Source organism: Apis laboriosa, unplaced genomic scaffold (genome assembly GCF_014066325.1).
Source record: "Apis laboriosa isolate Shangri-la unplaced genomic scaffold, ASM1406632v1 scaffold40_cov151, whole genome shotgun sequence".
In the NCBI taxonomy this organism is placed as follows: domain Eukaryota; kingdom Metazoa; phylum Arthropoda; class Insecta; order Hymenoptera; family Apidae; genus Apis; species Apis laboriosa.
In genome coordinates, this window is record NW_025223180.1 from 4,080,667 (window position 1) to 4,095,656 (window position 14,990).

The 14,990-nt window shown below is 39.3% G+C and overlaps 1 protein-coding gene across 3 annotated transcripts in view; it reads right to left on the bottom strand.

Annotated features, from left to right (window-relative positions):
• LOC122715974 (glutamate receptor ionotropic, kainate 2-like) overlaps nucleotides 1-10,270 on the bottom strand; it is a 48,228-nt gene extending 37,958 nt beyond the window's left edge. For 2 of the 3 annotated variants that reach the window (XM_043938620.1, XM_043938618.1), the window contains exons 1-2: nucleotides 10,039-10,270; nucleotides 2,263-2,376 (exon numbers count right to left, since the gene is read on the bottom strand). In XM_043938620.1, coding sequence (XP_043794555.1) covers nucleotides 2,263-2,368 — 106 coding nt within the window. In that variant the 5' untranslated portion in view covers nucleotides 2,369-2,376; nucleotides 10,039-10,270. The remainder of the gene's footprint in view (nucleotides 1-2,262; nucleotides 2,377-10,038) is intronic. The other variant, XM_043938619.1, reaches the window with a different exon arrangement.
• Nucleotides 10,271-14,990: the final 4,720 nt, after the last annotated feature.

Below are 14,990 nucleotides of genomic sequence, written 5' to 3' on the forward strand. Positions count from 1 at the left end.
ATAGTCAGCCACGCGGAATGCAGCCTCGCTCGGCTCAAGGAATCGGTTTGCTCGTATTTGCGGTCCGCGGTGGTTACCTTCTATTTATCTCGAATCGCGATTTTAAAACATCTCAAAAGCGTTGCGATTAATTATTCGAAACACTGCAATTATTGAACGGATCAAGGGATGATTTAAAAAGGGAGGGAGGGAGGAAGAGATCGTCACGAGGGTTTGAAACGATGACAAATGATCGTGTTACTTTTCATTCGTATCTCGAATTTATCTTCTGTAACTATCTTTGATGATTATATCGGCCGGAATTCAGAGGGTTATAAATAAATAAGTGGTGTGGGATGAAAAGAAAATATATAAGAAAGTATATAATCATCCTTGCGCAAAGAGAAAATTCTTTAATCGATCAAACGTATCCACGATAAAAAAGATAAGATAAGAGAGAGAGAGAGAGAGAGAGAGAGGATGACGATTCGAAATTGATTTCCTTGGAGGCACCATTTTTAGACCAGACGCGTATGGATATCGAGAATGCTCGATACGCGAAAAGGGAAGCTCGCCAAATACCGAGTTCATGTTCGATCGTTGCAACATATTTCGCAAATATAGGGAAAAAAAAAAAAAAAAAAAAAANAAAAAAAAAGAAAAATAAATTCATCCAACGAATACTCAATACATTTTCCATTTATACTTTTTCCTCGTGACATATAACAAATAACACGAAAATAAATTCCGTTTTACCTCCTTTAACAATCTTACGTTCTAACCTCACCGCCTTCTTCGAAACACTCCAATTCAAACTTAACCCGAATTTCCGTCCTTTAATTGCACGCTCCTTTACACCCGTTTTCTATTAAATTTTAATGAAACATATATACACACACCTTTCTCCTCCCACACGCGAACTCTCTCATTCAGAAGAAAGAGAGAGAGAGAGAGAGAGAGAGAAAGGGAGCAGAAACTTTAAATAATTGCAATCGCCGGAAGGAAATTCTTTCGTTACGATCACTTGAATCAACCGTGTGTACACGCAACACATACAGCGTGTGTACGTATACGGAGAAACGATTTGGAGAAGTGAGAGAGAGAGAGAGAGAGAGAGAGAGAGAGAGAGAGAGAGAGAGAGAGAGAGAGGAGAGAGGCCAGTCAACGAAATATCCAGTCCCTTCCCCTCCAGTCGCATTCACCGCGTCACATTCACCACGGAATCCGTAGAAACGTGACGCGCAGCGCGCGCGCGCGCGTGTGTGTGTGTATACGTGTGTACACATCGGTGCGGTAAATGCAGTCGCCGCACAGACAGCTCTTATGAAACCCATCCGTTCCCCTATCTAAATATTTGGGCATTTTCATAAGGGTGAATTTCCTTTCCCTGTAAGCCTGCCCCCCTCCCCCTCTTCCCCCCTCCCCCGTGACAAACGACGCTCGCTTCTTTCGAACCCGCGGGCTACTTGCACTGCGACTTCCGCTCGTGAAGAACGCACGTCGTCGTAACGTGACGTATCGCCTGTCTATAAAGTGCAAACGCGTTGGCGACTCCGTGCGTTTCCGGCTCGGCCAGTGGCGATATATCACGCGCTCCTGTATATTTACAGGAGGGGAAGGAAGGGAGGAGGAAGGGAGGGTGGTCGAAGAGTGGCGGGCGAATTATTCGAATTGGATGGAAACGAAGGTCGGTGATGGGGGGGGGGATAGGGGATGGAACGAGGTTGGTGTATTGGAATTGAAAGGTGTCGTGTCTTCCGCGCGAAACACGCGTAACACGCGGGGTGAGTCACGATTATTGCGGAAATATTTTCGCGCCGCGTGCGCGCAAAGGGTAGATTTTTTCCCCCGTCGGTGTTCGTCCATCTTTTTAAAGGGATCGTGGGGGGAGGGTGCAGGGAATAGCTTTGTCTCGACACCGGTAGAAATTTAATTTGCGCGCGAGCATGTTCTATCCCTTTCCCCCTCCCCCCTTACTCCCTCGTTTCCCTTTTGTTTTCCATGAAATTCGTAGCGTTCGATGTTTTTTTTTTTTTTTTTTATTTTGTCGAAAGCGAAAATTTGTTGTAGATTTTTTTTTTTTTGCTTTTGTTTTTGTTTTTATCGTTACAAGGGGCTCTTCCGAGGTTTTCGAAGGGGAATTGCAATTTGGGGAAAGCGAGGAGATTCAATCAAAAGGGGAATGTTTTTTTTCCCCCCTCGCGGAGATAAGTTAGATTAATATTGGGGAGAAGGGGAGAAGTGGAAAGAAAAAGGCGTGGATTTCTATTTTCGATCACTCACCGATCTTAATTGTACGCAATGCATCGCAACTGCGAGGAACGATTATGAATAAATTGAGGACGACGACGACGGATGCGAACAGCCTCACGTCCATTTTAAGAGCCATAGCGTAACCTGAAAAAAAAAAAAGGAAATGTATCTTCTTAGAAAACGTCGTGGTTCGGGATATCGATGCGCTTGTATGATATAATTTCCCCCTAAACCCAACATCGTAATTCTCGCCCTCCAATGAAAATTTCAATGAAATAGCTTTCTCCAGTTAGCTCAAGAATTTAAACTTTACTTCTCTCGAGATACTTTCCTCGTCTCCTCCACTTTTTCCCCTCCTATTATCCAAAGTTCATCAGCGAATTACTTCCGGCCCACGCTCCATCACGTCTATTTCTAATTCACCCCATATATCGAACGAATCGCGGAATATCTCGCGATTGGTAATCGTAAATCGTGAAGACGAGCAACCTGAAAACGCGACAGAGATGCGCCGTGGCGAAACGACGACTACTCGGAACCGGGGCCGAGTTGAATCGCACGATATGGCGTTCAGAAGAACGTTTCACAATGAAGAATGTTTCTAATAGTTTTAATACCTGTATATTGTTTAACGACGCGATCGCGTGACAAGTTTTCTCGTGGGCCGTCTCTCTTAAAAATAACCGGTTGCATCAGTACTCTCTCGGTTTGATCCGATCGTTCACCGAGCTTTGTGCTACGTGTTCGCAGCCGGAAATACGTTCCGTCCGAATGGATTCGAGTGGAACAGAGGCGATTCATATTTCGTAATGGCCGTCGACGGGAAACTGGTTTAAACTAGGTTTTAACCAGGCGATTTTTAATCAAACGATTTTGAATTTCGCGATCAAGGAGTTGGCGAGAGGAGTGGAAGTGGATCGAGCTCGGAGATGGCAGTGTTTTTCGTGTTCGAAAGTAATCGAATGAAATTAAAATTGGAATATAGATTTTTGATTCTAAAATTTAAAATTTATCCAAAAAAAAATTTTATTCAAATTCTCTGTCTTGTTGAAATTGTATTTGCGATCGGGAAATTGTACCGTGCATATTCGGTGAAGAAATGGATTTCAACAAAAGTTCACTTTCAAATAATTCTCCTATTTTTATTCGTATCTAATGATCCGAGATTGGATTTTTCTTTAAAGGAACGATTCGAAATTGGATCGCATACTTTAATGTTTAATATCGGCGAGTAGAAAATATCGATATCGATCAAGAAAGAATTTAAGAATTGATAAATTTATATTCGAGATCGTAAAAGAAGAAGAAGAGTTATCGTTAAGGTCATGAATTTTTCTGAAATTTTAACGTTTTAATAGATTGCAAGTAGTTTTCAACAAGTTTTCTCATACGTCGAAAGTTCACTTAACACGTTTATCCCACGTTTCAAATGGAATCGAAGATTTTACGTGCTCTTATTTTTGTCCATAGCACGAGTAATAAAGTGAAAAGCAATTGATAGTAATCTTTTAAGTTTCGCCCGACGACTGATCTTTATATCCTCGCTTTTACAACGATAATAGATGACAAATAATTCGACGGTAAACACAAGATCGGAATCAATAAAGTGAAAATCACTTTTGAACTGTCTTGTTGACACACGTATAAAATTCATTTATAAAATAAATAAAATAATAGATCTATCACGTTTTAACCCATATCGAAATATCCGTTTTTAAAAATTCATACTAATCAAATAACAGAAATCGAACGAAACGATTAAATTAAATGTTGATAGAAAGAGGAAATAAAAGATCGGAAAGAATTCCAACGGATGTTATAATTTATAATAAAGAACGAAAATTAATCGCGCGTATACGATTTTTATTCATCATATATGTTTTTGAAAATTTTAATTTTCCACGTTTTATTTCCAAATTCCATAAAACTGGATATTCTGTTCTTGACAAAATGTTTCACGACACGTGAAACATTTAAATAATAAAAGGACGAATAAATTTTAAGTTGATAACCGACGAATTTCAAAAAGTTTATTTTACTGGAAAATGTTTTCCATATCGACGAATTGATTCGAGTTTAGAGAGAAAAAAAAATCAAGACGAAGAAAGACCAACAAACGTTCGCGATTTTCATCGGAAACAATTCTTCGTCGAAAAATCTGTATCAACATTCGGTTAAAATCGATGTTTCATTGTAATGATCCGATTTAAAAAAAATCCATTCAATTGACATTTTTATTTCCCCTTCGAATATTTTTGCTTCGTCCTGTATCGTTGCCACCGATTATATTTAAGTATTAAGTCGATGCATTCTCTGTATCTTTATCGCAATTATCATCACTGATATTCCTTAATAGTTGTTCTCAACGATGAAAGTTCTCGTTCGTCGAAGCATGCGAATTGGGCTGGTATTCGTAGATAAACGAGAGGGAAGCCGAATCACTGATTCTGTGAAATTTTGGGGGTGGATATGTACGGATTGTTGGATTATATAGATGTAGTACTGGAAGACGAGAGATTGGAGAATCGAATTATCTGATCGAAGTATATAGTTCTCCAAGTATAATTGAACTAATATTATTGTTTTAATTAATAGTGAAATTTCACGAAATATTAATTCTCTTTGCTGATGATGATATATATATATATTTACAAATTCTACATCGCTTAAAATTATCGTTTAAAATTTATGACACGTGTCTGCTATTCTTAATATTAATTCATTATTATTATTAGTTAGTGAATTTAAGAGTGCCAAAGATAAGATTGTAATTAATGCAGCGAATAAAATTGGATGAAAGTTTTAGGATTAAGCAATAAATTCTAAAAGAATTTCACAATAAATGTATTGCATAATATATCGTTGTTGGATTATTTTGCTCTCTCGTTTTTATCAAACATTTTTTACGATACTTTGAGATATGATTGTTAAATAAGAAAACAAGTTTTCAACGATTCCTTCCTTCTTCTGAAACAGCTCTTTTTATCTAATTAATTATTATATTTTTTAACGGTAATTCAGAAAGAAACTGAAATTATATATACGCAATTATTTCAATTCTTTCCTTTCAATTTCCCTCGTATCATTCGTATGTGAGATAATAATTCGTATATCGAACGGACAAGCGTGAATTCTTTTTCACGAGAAATAAATTAATGTTATTCGTATTCAACCGTCTAACGATCGTATAATCATAATTCCACGGTTTCGAATAATTATTCGCGAAATTTCTCAGCGCCCTTTGTCGTTGTTTCTTGAATTTTATATCAAATGCGATTTGGACGATTGGCGAAAATTCGTATCCTCGTAAAATTAACACTCGTTTCCCTATTTTCTTATTTTTTTCATTACAAAAAGCGCCATTGCCGATGTGTCTTGTGAAAAAAAAAAAAAAAAAAAAAAGAAAAGAAAAGAAAACTGGAATCGAGCGTTACACCTCGGAAAATGAAAATGAATTGAACCGTATCAAGAAATAGATTTGATGGTTCCCGGTTATTTCGTTGATTTCATCGTTCCATCTCTCTTAATTGCTCGTTTCCTTTTATCTCGAATTTTAGCTGAATGAAATTGAAGTTTTTTTCGGAGCATTTATACGGAAAAACTTCTCTCGTTTCTTTCTCCAATTACCAGCCCTCGTTCCGAAACTTGAAATTGGCAGTCGACCATTGTGTGTACGTTGTGTGTACTTCTCACGCATTCTTCGTATTTCGACGTATTCGAGAGATCGAAGTTAATTGCAGTGTTAGAAATGTTTGTTCTTCGTTAAAAATCGAATTCTCGCCCGATAACCTCTTGGTTTTCTTCTCTGTGATTATGGCTTACCGTAGAAAGTGTGTATTGTCAATTTTCTTTCTTTTTTCTTTTTTTTTTTTTTTTTTTTTTTTTTTTTTTTGAGAAGAATCGATATAAGAATATATTTTTTCGAAAAATGGAATTTCTTGTAATAGTTTTGATCGTGTAAATGTAACTTATTTTGCGAATGTAGCAAAAAAAAAAAAAAAAAAAGAAAATGGAGAAAAGTTTCACAGGAGTTGTAACGACTTAAAAATTTCCGATCGAAACTTTTGATAAATTGTTCGTTTTAATAGTTCAAAGATACGATTATACGAAGTAGCGACACTTCTCCGATGTACAATTTCCAGGTAATATCTTTTTTGTATTTTCCCAGAAAAAAAAACTTTTTTTAAATCACAACTACATATGAATAATAAATTCGATAAATTGAATTTAATATATTTCGAGATTAACCAGTTGAATAAAATTTGTAGCTATAAATATTAAATGGATGGTCGCAAAAAAATGTAGTTGTCATATTTCGTGAAAATAAATCTCGGTTGTCACGAACATTGGAGAACAAACCGACGTGCTAATATAATGGAGATAATACCGGTATTGCAGACATTGTGGATAAGTAGAAGACGATAAAATATATGAATTGGGGTGGAAGAGAGTGTATTATTATCGTGGCACAAGTCTCGTGAAAATTATTGTATTTCACAAGCTTGCTGCGCTTGCGCATTTTACTAAGTTAAATAAATTAGTTACAAAGATAAAGATATATATATATGTTCTTTTCCTAGAGCACGATGCCATAACGAACGTAGTTGCGACTGATCAAAGAACTATTTTCACTCACTCAATTCTTTTCCTTTGTATTTTACTTGTTTACGAATGGCGCGTTACGATGGACGCGTGAAAATGGACGTGTTCATCGTTCTCTTTGTTCTCTGCACGAATTCTTTATCTTCTAGAAAAGAAGAATACGAATCCTTCGAAGCATCGTTTGATCATTCAAAATCAAAATCAGCAATTTCACGATTGAATAATACATAATTGAAAATCGGCGTTAAATTTTTTAATCCAACCTCTGGTTCGGATCTCGCGATTTAAACGAGCAGCGAATATGCGCGCAATAGTAGATTTTTCCAATCGACGGGTTAAAATCTCTCACGAGTCATTAGTATAATATCGGTTAACAGGGCAGAATGGATTTATCTGTAATTAATAATCATTGAATCCGCGGGTAAAAATGGAGGATAAGCGGGCCACTTCTCCGCGAATCGAAGAAAAATAAAATTTGCCGGCCATTTGAGGTACGTAATTCGAGGCGAGATTTACATCGGTGAGATTTAATCGATGGAATCGTTATCGAAATATTTCCGGTTCGAAGGAGCGGATACGCAACGATTCACAGTCGGGATCCCCAGTATCGCAGATATTTTTATCGTTCGCGTGAAAATTCGACGCAAAATGCAACTTTCCAACACGAACACGAACACGAGCAAACGCAACATGGCCATTTTTCGTTTCACAGTCAGTTCCTAAAAACCAGCCAGTCAAACCTCTAACGCGCGCCATTTTACACGGGGCGTAAACGGCTGTGAAATTTCTACCGTTTTCAATCCTTTGACACCACCATTCGCAATATTTTCCTCGTGGCGTGCTCCGAGTCAGGTCTAAAGGGTGTTAACTGACTCGTTCGCTCGCACCTTCCACCTATTTTCTCCCCCTCTCCTCTCCTCCCCTCACCGGATCGATGTTAAATCTTACGCGTAGAAAAAAATCCAAGTCGCCTTGTATTTTCCACGAATTAACGTGTTGCTAATTTAACGCGCCGCGATTTTTTACATAGATTCGCATTCGAAAATGTTTGTGGAATAAGATTTCGAAGTTGACGAGATTTATTCATACATTATTATATATGGTTTATGCACCCGTTCCTCTTCAATTGCTTTTTAATCCAGCCCTCCATCGCCATAATTAAATTTTTTTTACCCGGTTTCTTGTTTCCGTTTCAGGCGAAGAGAAAGTTTTCGATCGAATTCGAGATCGACGAATTAATTATCGACGAGTTACTCGTTATTTATCCAGGGCGGATTCTCGCGAATAAAGAAATGCTCGATGATTTTATTTTACAATAGTAAAAGAACAGTGAGAAGACGGAAACTTTGCGTACGCGGAACGTTTCGTTAATTTACATTTCACCGACGAGAAATCACCGCTCGAAAGGAAATTACGAAAAATAAGGGAGGAAAAACGGCGAAACAAGAAAATATCCGAGCCATGGGAACACGCTGGTTAAAAACAGGTGGCTGATGCGCGCACTACCATAAAGTCGACTCCTCTTTTTTTTCGTAGCGAGCGCAACGCTCGCTCGTGTTTCCAATACGGCGTGAGATACTCGGGTTGGATTCGAAGTTCGATCGGGTCAAAAATTGGGTAAAAGGGGCGGTCATTGACTCGAGCCTCGATTCGATATCCCCTTCGTAGCGATCGAATCTATGGGTCTAGGTTCATCGAGCAGCCTTCCCTCGATTTTCAAATATGCACATCCCTTTCGTTGCTGTGAATATATCAGGCCTCCTCGTGGAAAAAACACGGTTCGTAGGGAGCTCGTAGGGAACGTAGAATCGAGTCGAGTGGAAGTCGAAAGGGCGAAGATTGCGAAGGGAAGCGCGAGGTTCAGCAAGAATTCAGATTCAGGAATTCAGCTTCAGTTTCTTATGGTTAATCGCGGGATATGGGTGGTGAATTGTGGATGAAATTGGAAATGTTAGCGACGTCAGTGAAAACGATGGGAGGAATGGAGGAGATTAGAAATTAGCCGATGCACAACTAGTTTTTTAATAATGGGGATAATGTTGAAAATAATTGGAACGAAGATTTAGAATTTTCGCATAGGGTCTTCGCTTGAGAGGAGGAAATTTTCCGGATGAAATTTTTCTTATTATTCGTTTGTTCGGGCTGAACGAAATTTTCCGCACAACGTGAAGCAAGCTGTGATTGTAAATTCAAAGAATTGGAAAGCAAATTATTTTTTTTTTTTCTTTTTGAAGATCTATGAGGTTCGTGCCAGTCTCGATTTCGTTCGCAATAAAATCCTGGATTCTTTAAAAAGTTACTCGCGATTTTCTATCATTGATAGTTAATTTTTCACCGCAAATACGACAAATTTTTCTATCAATTCGATTCATCTTTTTCTCCCTCGTTCCTTGATCAACGGATACATTATACCTTCGAGCCCTTTCGTCGATAATTTACATTTATCTTCCCCCTAACTAATCCACCCGCTTTTTTACATCGATAGCCTATAAATTTATCGATAATAGTAAGTCTAGATGCGCCACTCACGGATCGAATTAAAGCTTAATTGCGCCTGAATAATTGGCGAAGACGGTCAAAAGTGGAATCACAGATCTATTAAGAAATAAAAGGCAAGATGTCGGTGTCGTTAAGAACCAAATGCATGATTTCTATGGAAAACCTCTGCCACGATCACGACGTCGCTTCGACGTCGTTTCGATTTCATAACACTTTTTTCTTTCCGAACAACAACGTTTGACAACAAAGTTACAAACGTTCGAGACCCGACCTCGAAAATATTTTTCAGTTATAAACACGAAGGAATTTTCGTCTCTACCGTCTTCTAGCCGCACTAGAATCAACACAGGAATCTCGTCTTTTAAAACTTTTCCCCTCCCCTTTTCGAAGCGATGATTCTTTCGAAAACGAAATTACACCGATGCGCGCGACCCGCGCCAGCAATCGAGGCCAGATTCTCTCCATGACAAATCTCCAACGCGACAACGATCCCGGACGTGGAAACCGTCTGCCATATTCACGGCTGCCATGTTGGATCCAACCAGCGTTTGATACGCCGTTGAAATTGTTAAACCGATAAGAAACGCGTGTTTACACCGAACACACACCCGAGAATCCCGAGAACGCGACAACGCGCCACGATCCAGCAGCAATCGCGTCCATCCGAGACCGTGGAGGTGGAAGATCGGTGAGAGCACCACTTACCTAATTACTTGCAGCGATTCGCGCAACGAGGAACACGCGCACCCTTTCATTCTACCATCTCTCGAGTCGGCGATGAACCATCGAAATCGAAGCAGCAACAAAGGGAAAACAGCACGGGGATATCGGCACGAAGCGTGGTCCAGCGATTCTTGCCAGCAGAAGTTTCTCGAATCAGGCGAAGACACCGTGAAGAGCGTCGAAATCGATGAGAACGCGGCGCGGAGTATCGCTGTGTTCGCTAGCCCCGCCACGAACTGATTTAAATTTAGCGTGGAACCAGCCTAAATACGCGCGTCGACGTCGCCCGCCTCGAGGAACGCCTCGACACGCTCGCGATCCTCTTCGCGAGCGCGCATCGTCGTGGCCAATCGTGCGAGAGATCGTCGCCAACATTCTTCCTTTCTCCCTTTCCGTCTCGTTTACGTTCCGTTCGATGCTCGGTGTTCGCGCCTCGTCCTCGACCGTGTCGGAACGCCGAATCGGGCAAGGGAAATTGGATTAAAAAAATTTCCACGCCGGCGGCGCACCAATTACGAAACTATTATCGCGGTGCCGAGTGCTTTTAGTTGTTCAACGTAAAATTACCGTGTCATTGAATTATAAATTGCTCCGGCCTAGGCTAGAGGAGAAGAGAACGAAAAGAAACCATTTCCTTCGGATTAATTGGATGGCGGATGGTGGCACGTGGCCGTCTTACGCGCGGAGGCGTATTTATTTTCGTCCAATTTCACGTTCCACGCTTTGGTTCAGTCGAGCCCTCGGCTTGGAATAGTGTGGCGAGTAGTTTGAATCGTTGTTTCGATCGATCTTGAAAAATATGTTATTGACGGGTTGTCACGTTTGGGGCTGGGCTCGATGGGGTAAGATTTCGTTAAGATTCGATCTTGCTCTTTGAATATTTTAAATTAAATCGCACGATTGCGCGAATCGGTGCGCTCCTCGGTGTCTAAATACGTTGGAACGTGTCCAAATAGTTCATTGAAACTGCATTAACAAAGTCTCATAACGTTCATTGAAACTATTATTAGGATAGAAGTGTAGTGAATGAACTGAGCAAATTTTAGACAGTAATGGAATAATAAAAAATGCGTGAACGATGAATGGGATGTGTATTTTGATCGTGTAATTAATTTAACTTACTAAAATGTTATACAGCGGGAGGAATATGTATAGGCAATATTTTATCTTTGATGAGTAACGTACCATCGCCGTTTATTGGACGTGTAAAGCGTACGAAATTGAAAGTGGAAGGGACTTGTAAAATGAAGCGCAAATGTGTTACGACGAGGCCTGAGAGGGTGGAAACGAAAATATGAAAAACTGCGATCGTATCCGAACCACACTGAAAAATGGTATAAAAACGCAATTGTGAAATAAATACGAAGAATAGCGGGAACATCAAAACGACCTAGCCACCTTACACGATTCCCAAGTATAGCATAAGCTGAGAAAAAAATTCTACATTATCTCTTGTCACATTTATAATAAACCAAATTTCCACCCTCACGTCTCAATCACCTTACACGATTCCCAAATATAGCATAAGCTGAGAAAAAAATTCTACATTATCGCCTCTTGTCACATTTATAATAAACCGAATTTCCACCCTCACGTCTCAATCACCTTACACGATTCCCAAGTATAGCATAAGCTGAGAAAAAAATTCTACATTATCTCTTGTCACATTTATGATAAACCGAATTTCCACCCTCACGTCTCAATCACCTTACACGATTCCCAAGTATAGCATAAGCTGAGAAAAAAATTCTACATTATCACCCTCTTATTGTGCAATAAATCATCCTCAGATTTCAATCACGAACGCAAATAAAATTCGCAAGATGCAAGTTTAGAATCAAAACTCGATGAAAATCGATTTCACTCCAATATCGCAGACCGATATCGCAATATTTTTTATTCTACTGAAATTCTAAATAAAACATTTCCTCCCATCAAAACAATTCAAAACAGATTCACCAAAGTGTGGAAATTCAAAGCTGTATGTAAGGAATGTACGTATGGTTGAATGGAACGGAGGAGAAACTCGGCAACTCTCGAAACGCGAGGAGAGTTCATCAATCCCAAAGTGGTGCGGAAGCGGCATCTGGGAGTAATTAACCCTCGATTACGGGGAATTCCCGATGATAAGTTCCCTGTACATTCGACAACCAAGGCTCCTCCTCGCGCTATTATTTATTTACGCCGACGGTTAATTGCATCTTCATTGTTTGAGGCCGGCGGACACTCCCGCTAATTGGTTAATTGCAAAAACAAACGTGTCCATACGCGGATGCCCGCGCAACCGTTTATACCGGTGCAGTCTCAAGTTAATTGCAGGCGTTGGCTATTCTATAATTACTCTCCACGGACCAAGTTGTGGTCCTCCGTTAACCGTGGCGCGCGTGTCAAAGTTAACGTAACTTTGACCTTTTAATAGGGAGCCGGCTAAGCGAGGATATAATTTAATGAGGATTACGCTTTTTAAAAGAAAAAAATCGTCAGAGGCGGAAATTCAACTTCTTCGCGTGGCCCGTGGAGAAGAGCGGAATTGCGGCCGAGGTCTCGTCTCTCTAAGTGAAAACTTTCGTAAGGGTAAAGGAGAGGAAACATTCTCAAAGGCGTATATACATCCCCTCCCCCCAGCGACAATGTAAATTATTTTTCTGAGTATGCGCGCGTCATGGGGTTGGTTTGACGTGTTGGCAACCGACATCGCGTTACTCGCTTAATTCTCTTTGTTTATCACTCTCCAGAGACAAAGATGAAATGAAATTTCGCGAATATTTTACGATATTTATTTCACGGATTTTACGTTTAGATTTTACGTGTTCTGGTTTCCCTCCTGGAAAACGCTGTGCGCTTATAACATAACGGTTTGTTTGAAGATAAACTTTGGTAAGATCGATCTTTTTTTGTACTTTTTTCTTGTTACTTTTTGATAAAACTTAGGTATAAATTATCGTATTATCGAACTAGAGTACCAAGAAAATATTAATAAAAGTATGTATAGTGGAATCGTAGATTCAAAATATTGCGTAGAAGCGTTTAATATTTATAAGTTCATTACAAGTATACAGTTTCTCTAGCCCCACTAGCTTAATCTCGCTTTATCGAAACTTATCGAATTTACGTATAATCCCCGCGTTGTCGCGCCAGTATAGTTCAATTTGCAACAACGACGCTCTTTTTCCAACACCTTGCAAGTTTCTCCCCTGAACGTAATTTTCTCGGTTGGGGTAGTTACCAGCGCTAACTTTTCGATTGTTTCATCGTGATTCACATTGGTTACCGAGGGCCGAAGGGGCGGACCCAGGAATTGTAAAACTTGGATGGAAATTTTGAGCACACCCCACGAAAATTAAAGCTTAATCGCACTATATCACAGGTCGGCTCAGAATTCTTGCGCCAAAGTTTTTTGCGGCAAGATTGCGCCAAGTTTTTCTCCGTGTAATTTCGTGCGTCGAGAGGCAAACGAGGGGAAAGGGAAGGGAGAAAGGGTGGAGGAGTAGGTGGAAATGTTCGATCAAATAAGAGGAAAATGGAGCGAAATTGATTAATAATCAAAAGAATGGGATGAAATCGAATTTTCGCGCGAATATTAGATTCGATTACCAATTATTAATCGAACTTGATAAAAGCAACAATAGAGAATTTCGTATTTCGTTTTATGATTATGAATACATCTTATTGAGATAGATACAACTTTAATTCAATGAAGATGTTATTAATTTTGGATTGTGGAAATTGTCACGATGAATGCTGAAGAAAATTATTAAGAACGAATGGAATTTATCATCGTATTGTATACTACGTCTTTCTTTTCATAATATCGTTTCGATATTTCTCACACATTGTTCGCGTCAAGATAATCCGTTGTTTCGAAATATACCTGGTTGGTGTCGCAGTGCTCGTTTGTCTGAAACTTTATGCGCTCTATCCTTTATCCGCTGTTGAATTTGGCGAGAAGTGGAAAACAGTTGAACTCCCAACGACAGTAAGTTGAATTTATCATAATGCACGTATTTAGTATTTACAACGCAAACTGCATACACCGTTTCTTCGATCCGATACGAGACGATTGTATCTTATCTTTTCCTCCAAGTTCGAGGATTCGCGTCGCTTCAAATCGAATCGTAAAATCGAGCCAACTGATTTCGCTCTAAATGAAATGAATATAATTTTAACAACGATTTCACGATTTTTCGATGTTTAGGATTAAAAGGATTGTACCTTATCTGTTCCTCGAACTTTAGGGATTCGCGTCGCTTCAAATCGAATCGAGCTTATTTCGTTCTAAATGAAATAAAAATGATTTTAACAACGATTTCACGATTTGTCGATGTTCAGGATTGTACTTTATCTGTTCCTCGAACTTTAGGGATTCGCGTCGCTTCGAATCGAATCGAGTTTATTTCGTTCTAAATGAAGTGAAAATGATTTTTAACAACGATTTCACGATTTGTCGATGTTTAGGATCAGAGAGAGGACGAGCGATGGAAATGGAAAATGAGAGAGAGAGAGAGAGAGAGAATATCAAGGAAAAAATATAACGAATTCATCCGATTTGTTCATCGTGTGAATAACACGGGAGAGGGTATTCCAATGATAACCAGCGTTTCAAAAGCGCGTGGAGTTACAGAAACTCGGTTACTCGACCGTGTTTGTAAAAGCATTAATTCATCGGCGGATCGTACGAATAAATCTGAATGCAATTGAATCGGAACACTCTGTTTATGCATTAATAATTCACGATTAACGAATTCGCATGCCGAGCGAAAAATGAACTTTAAAATGGATAATGTTTCAGCGGATCGACCACCTTTCGCGTCATCATTGGTTAATCGAAGCTTTACAGCTTTATATATCGGTGAAAATTGTTTGTCACGAGATTCGTTTGATTTATGCCTCTATATTTTTATATAAGCGAAAAAGAAAAAGAGAAATGAGAGGAA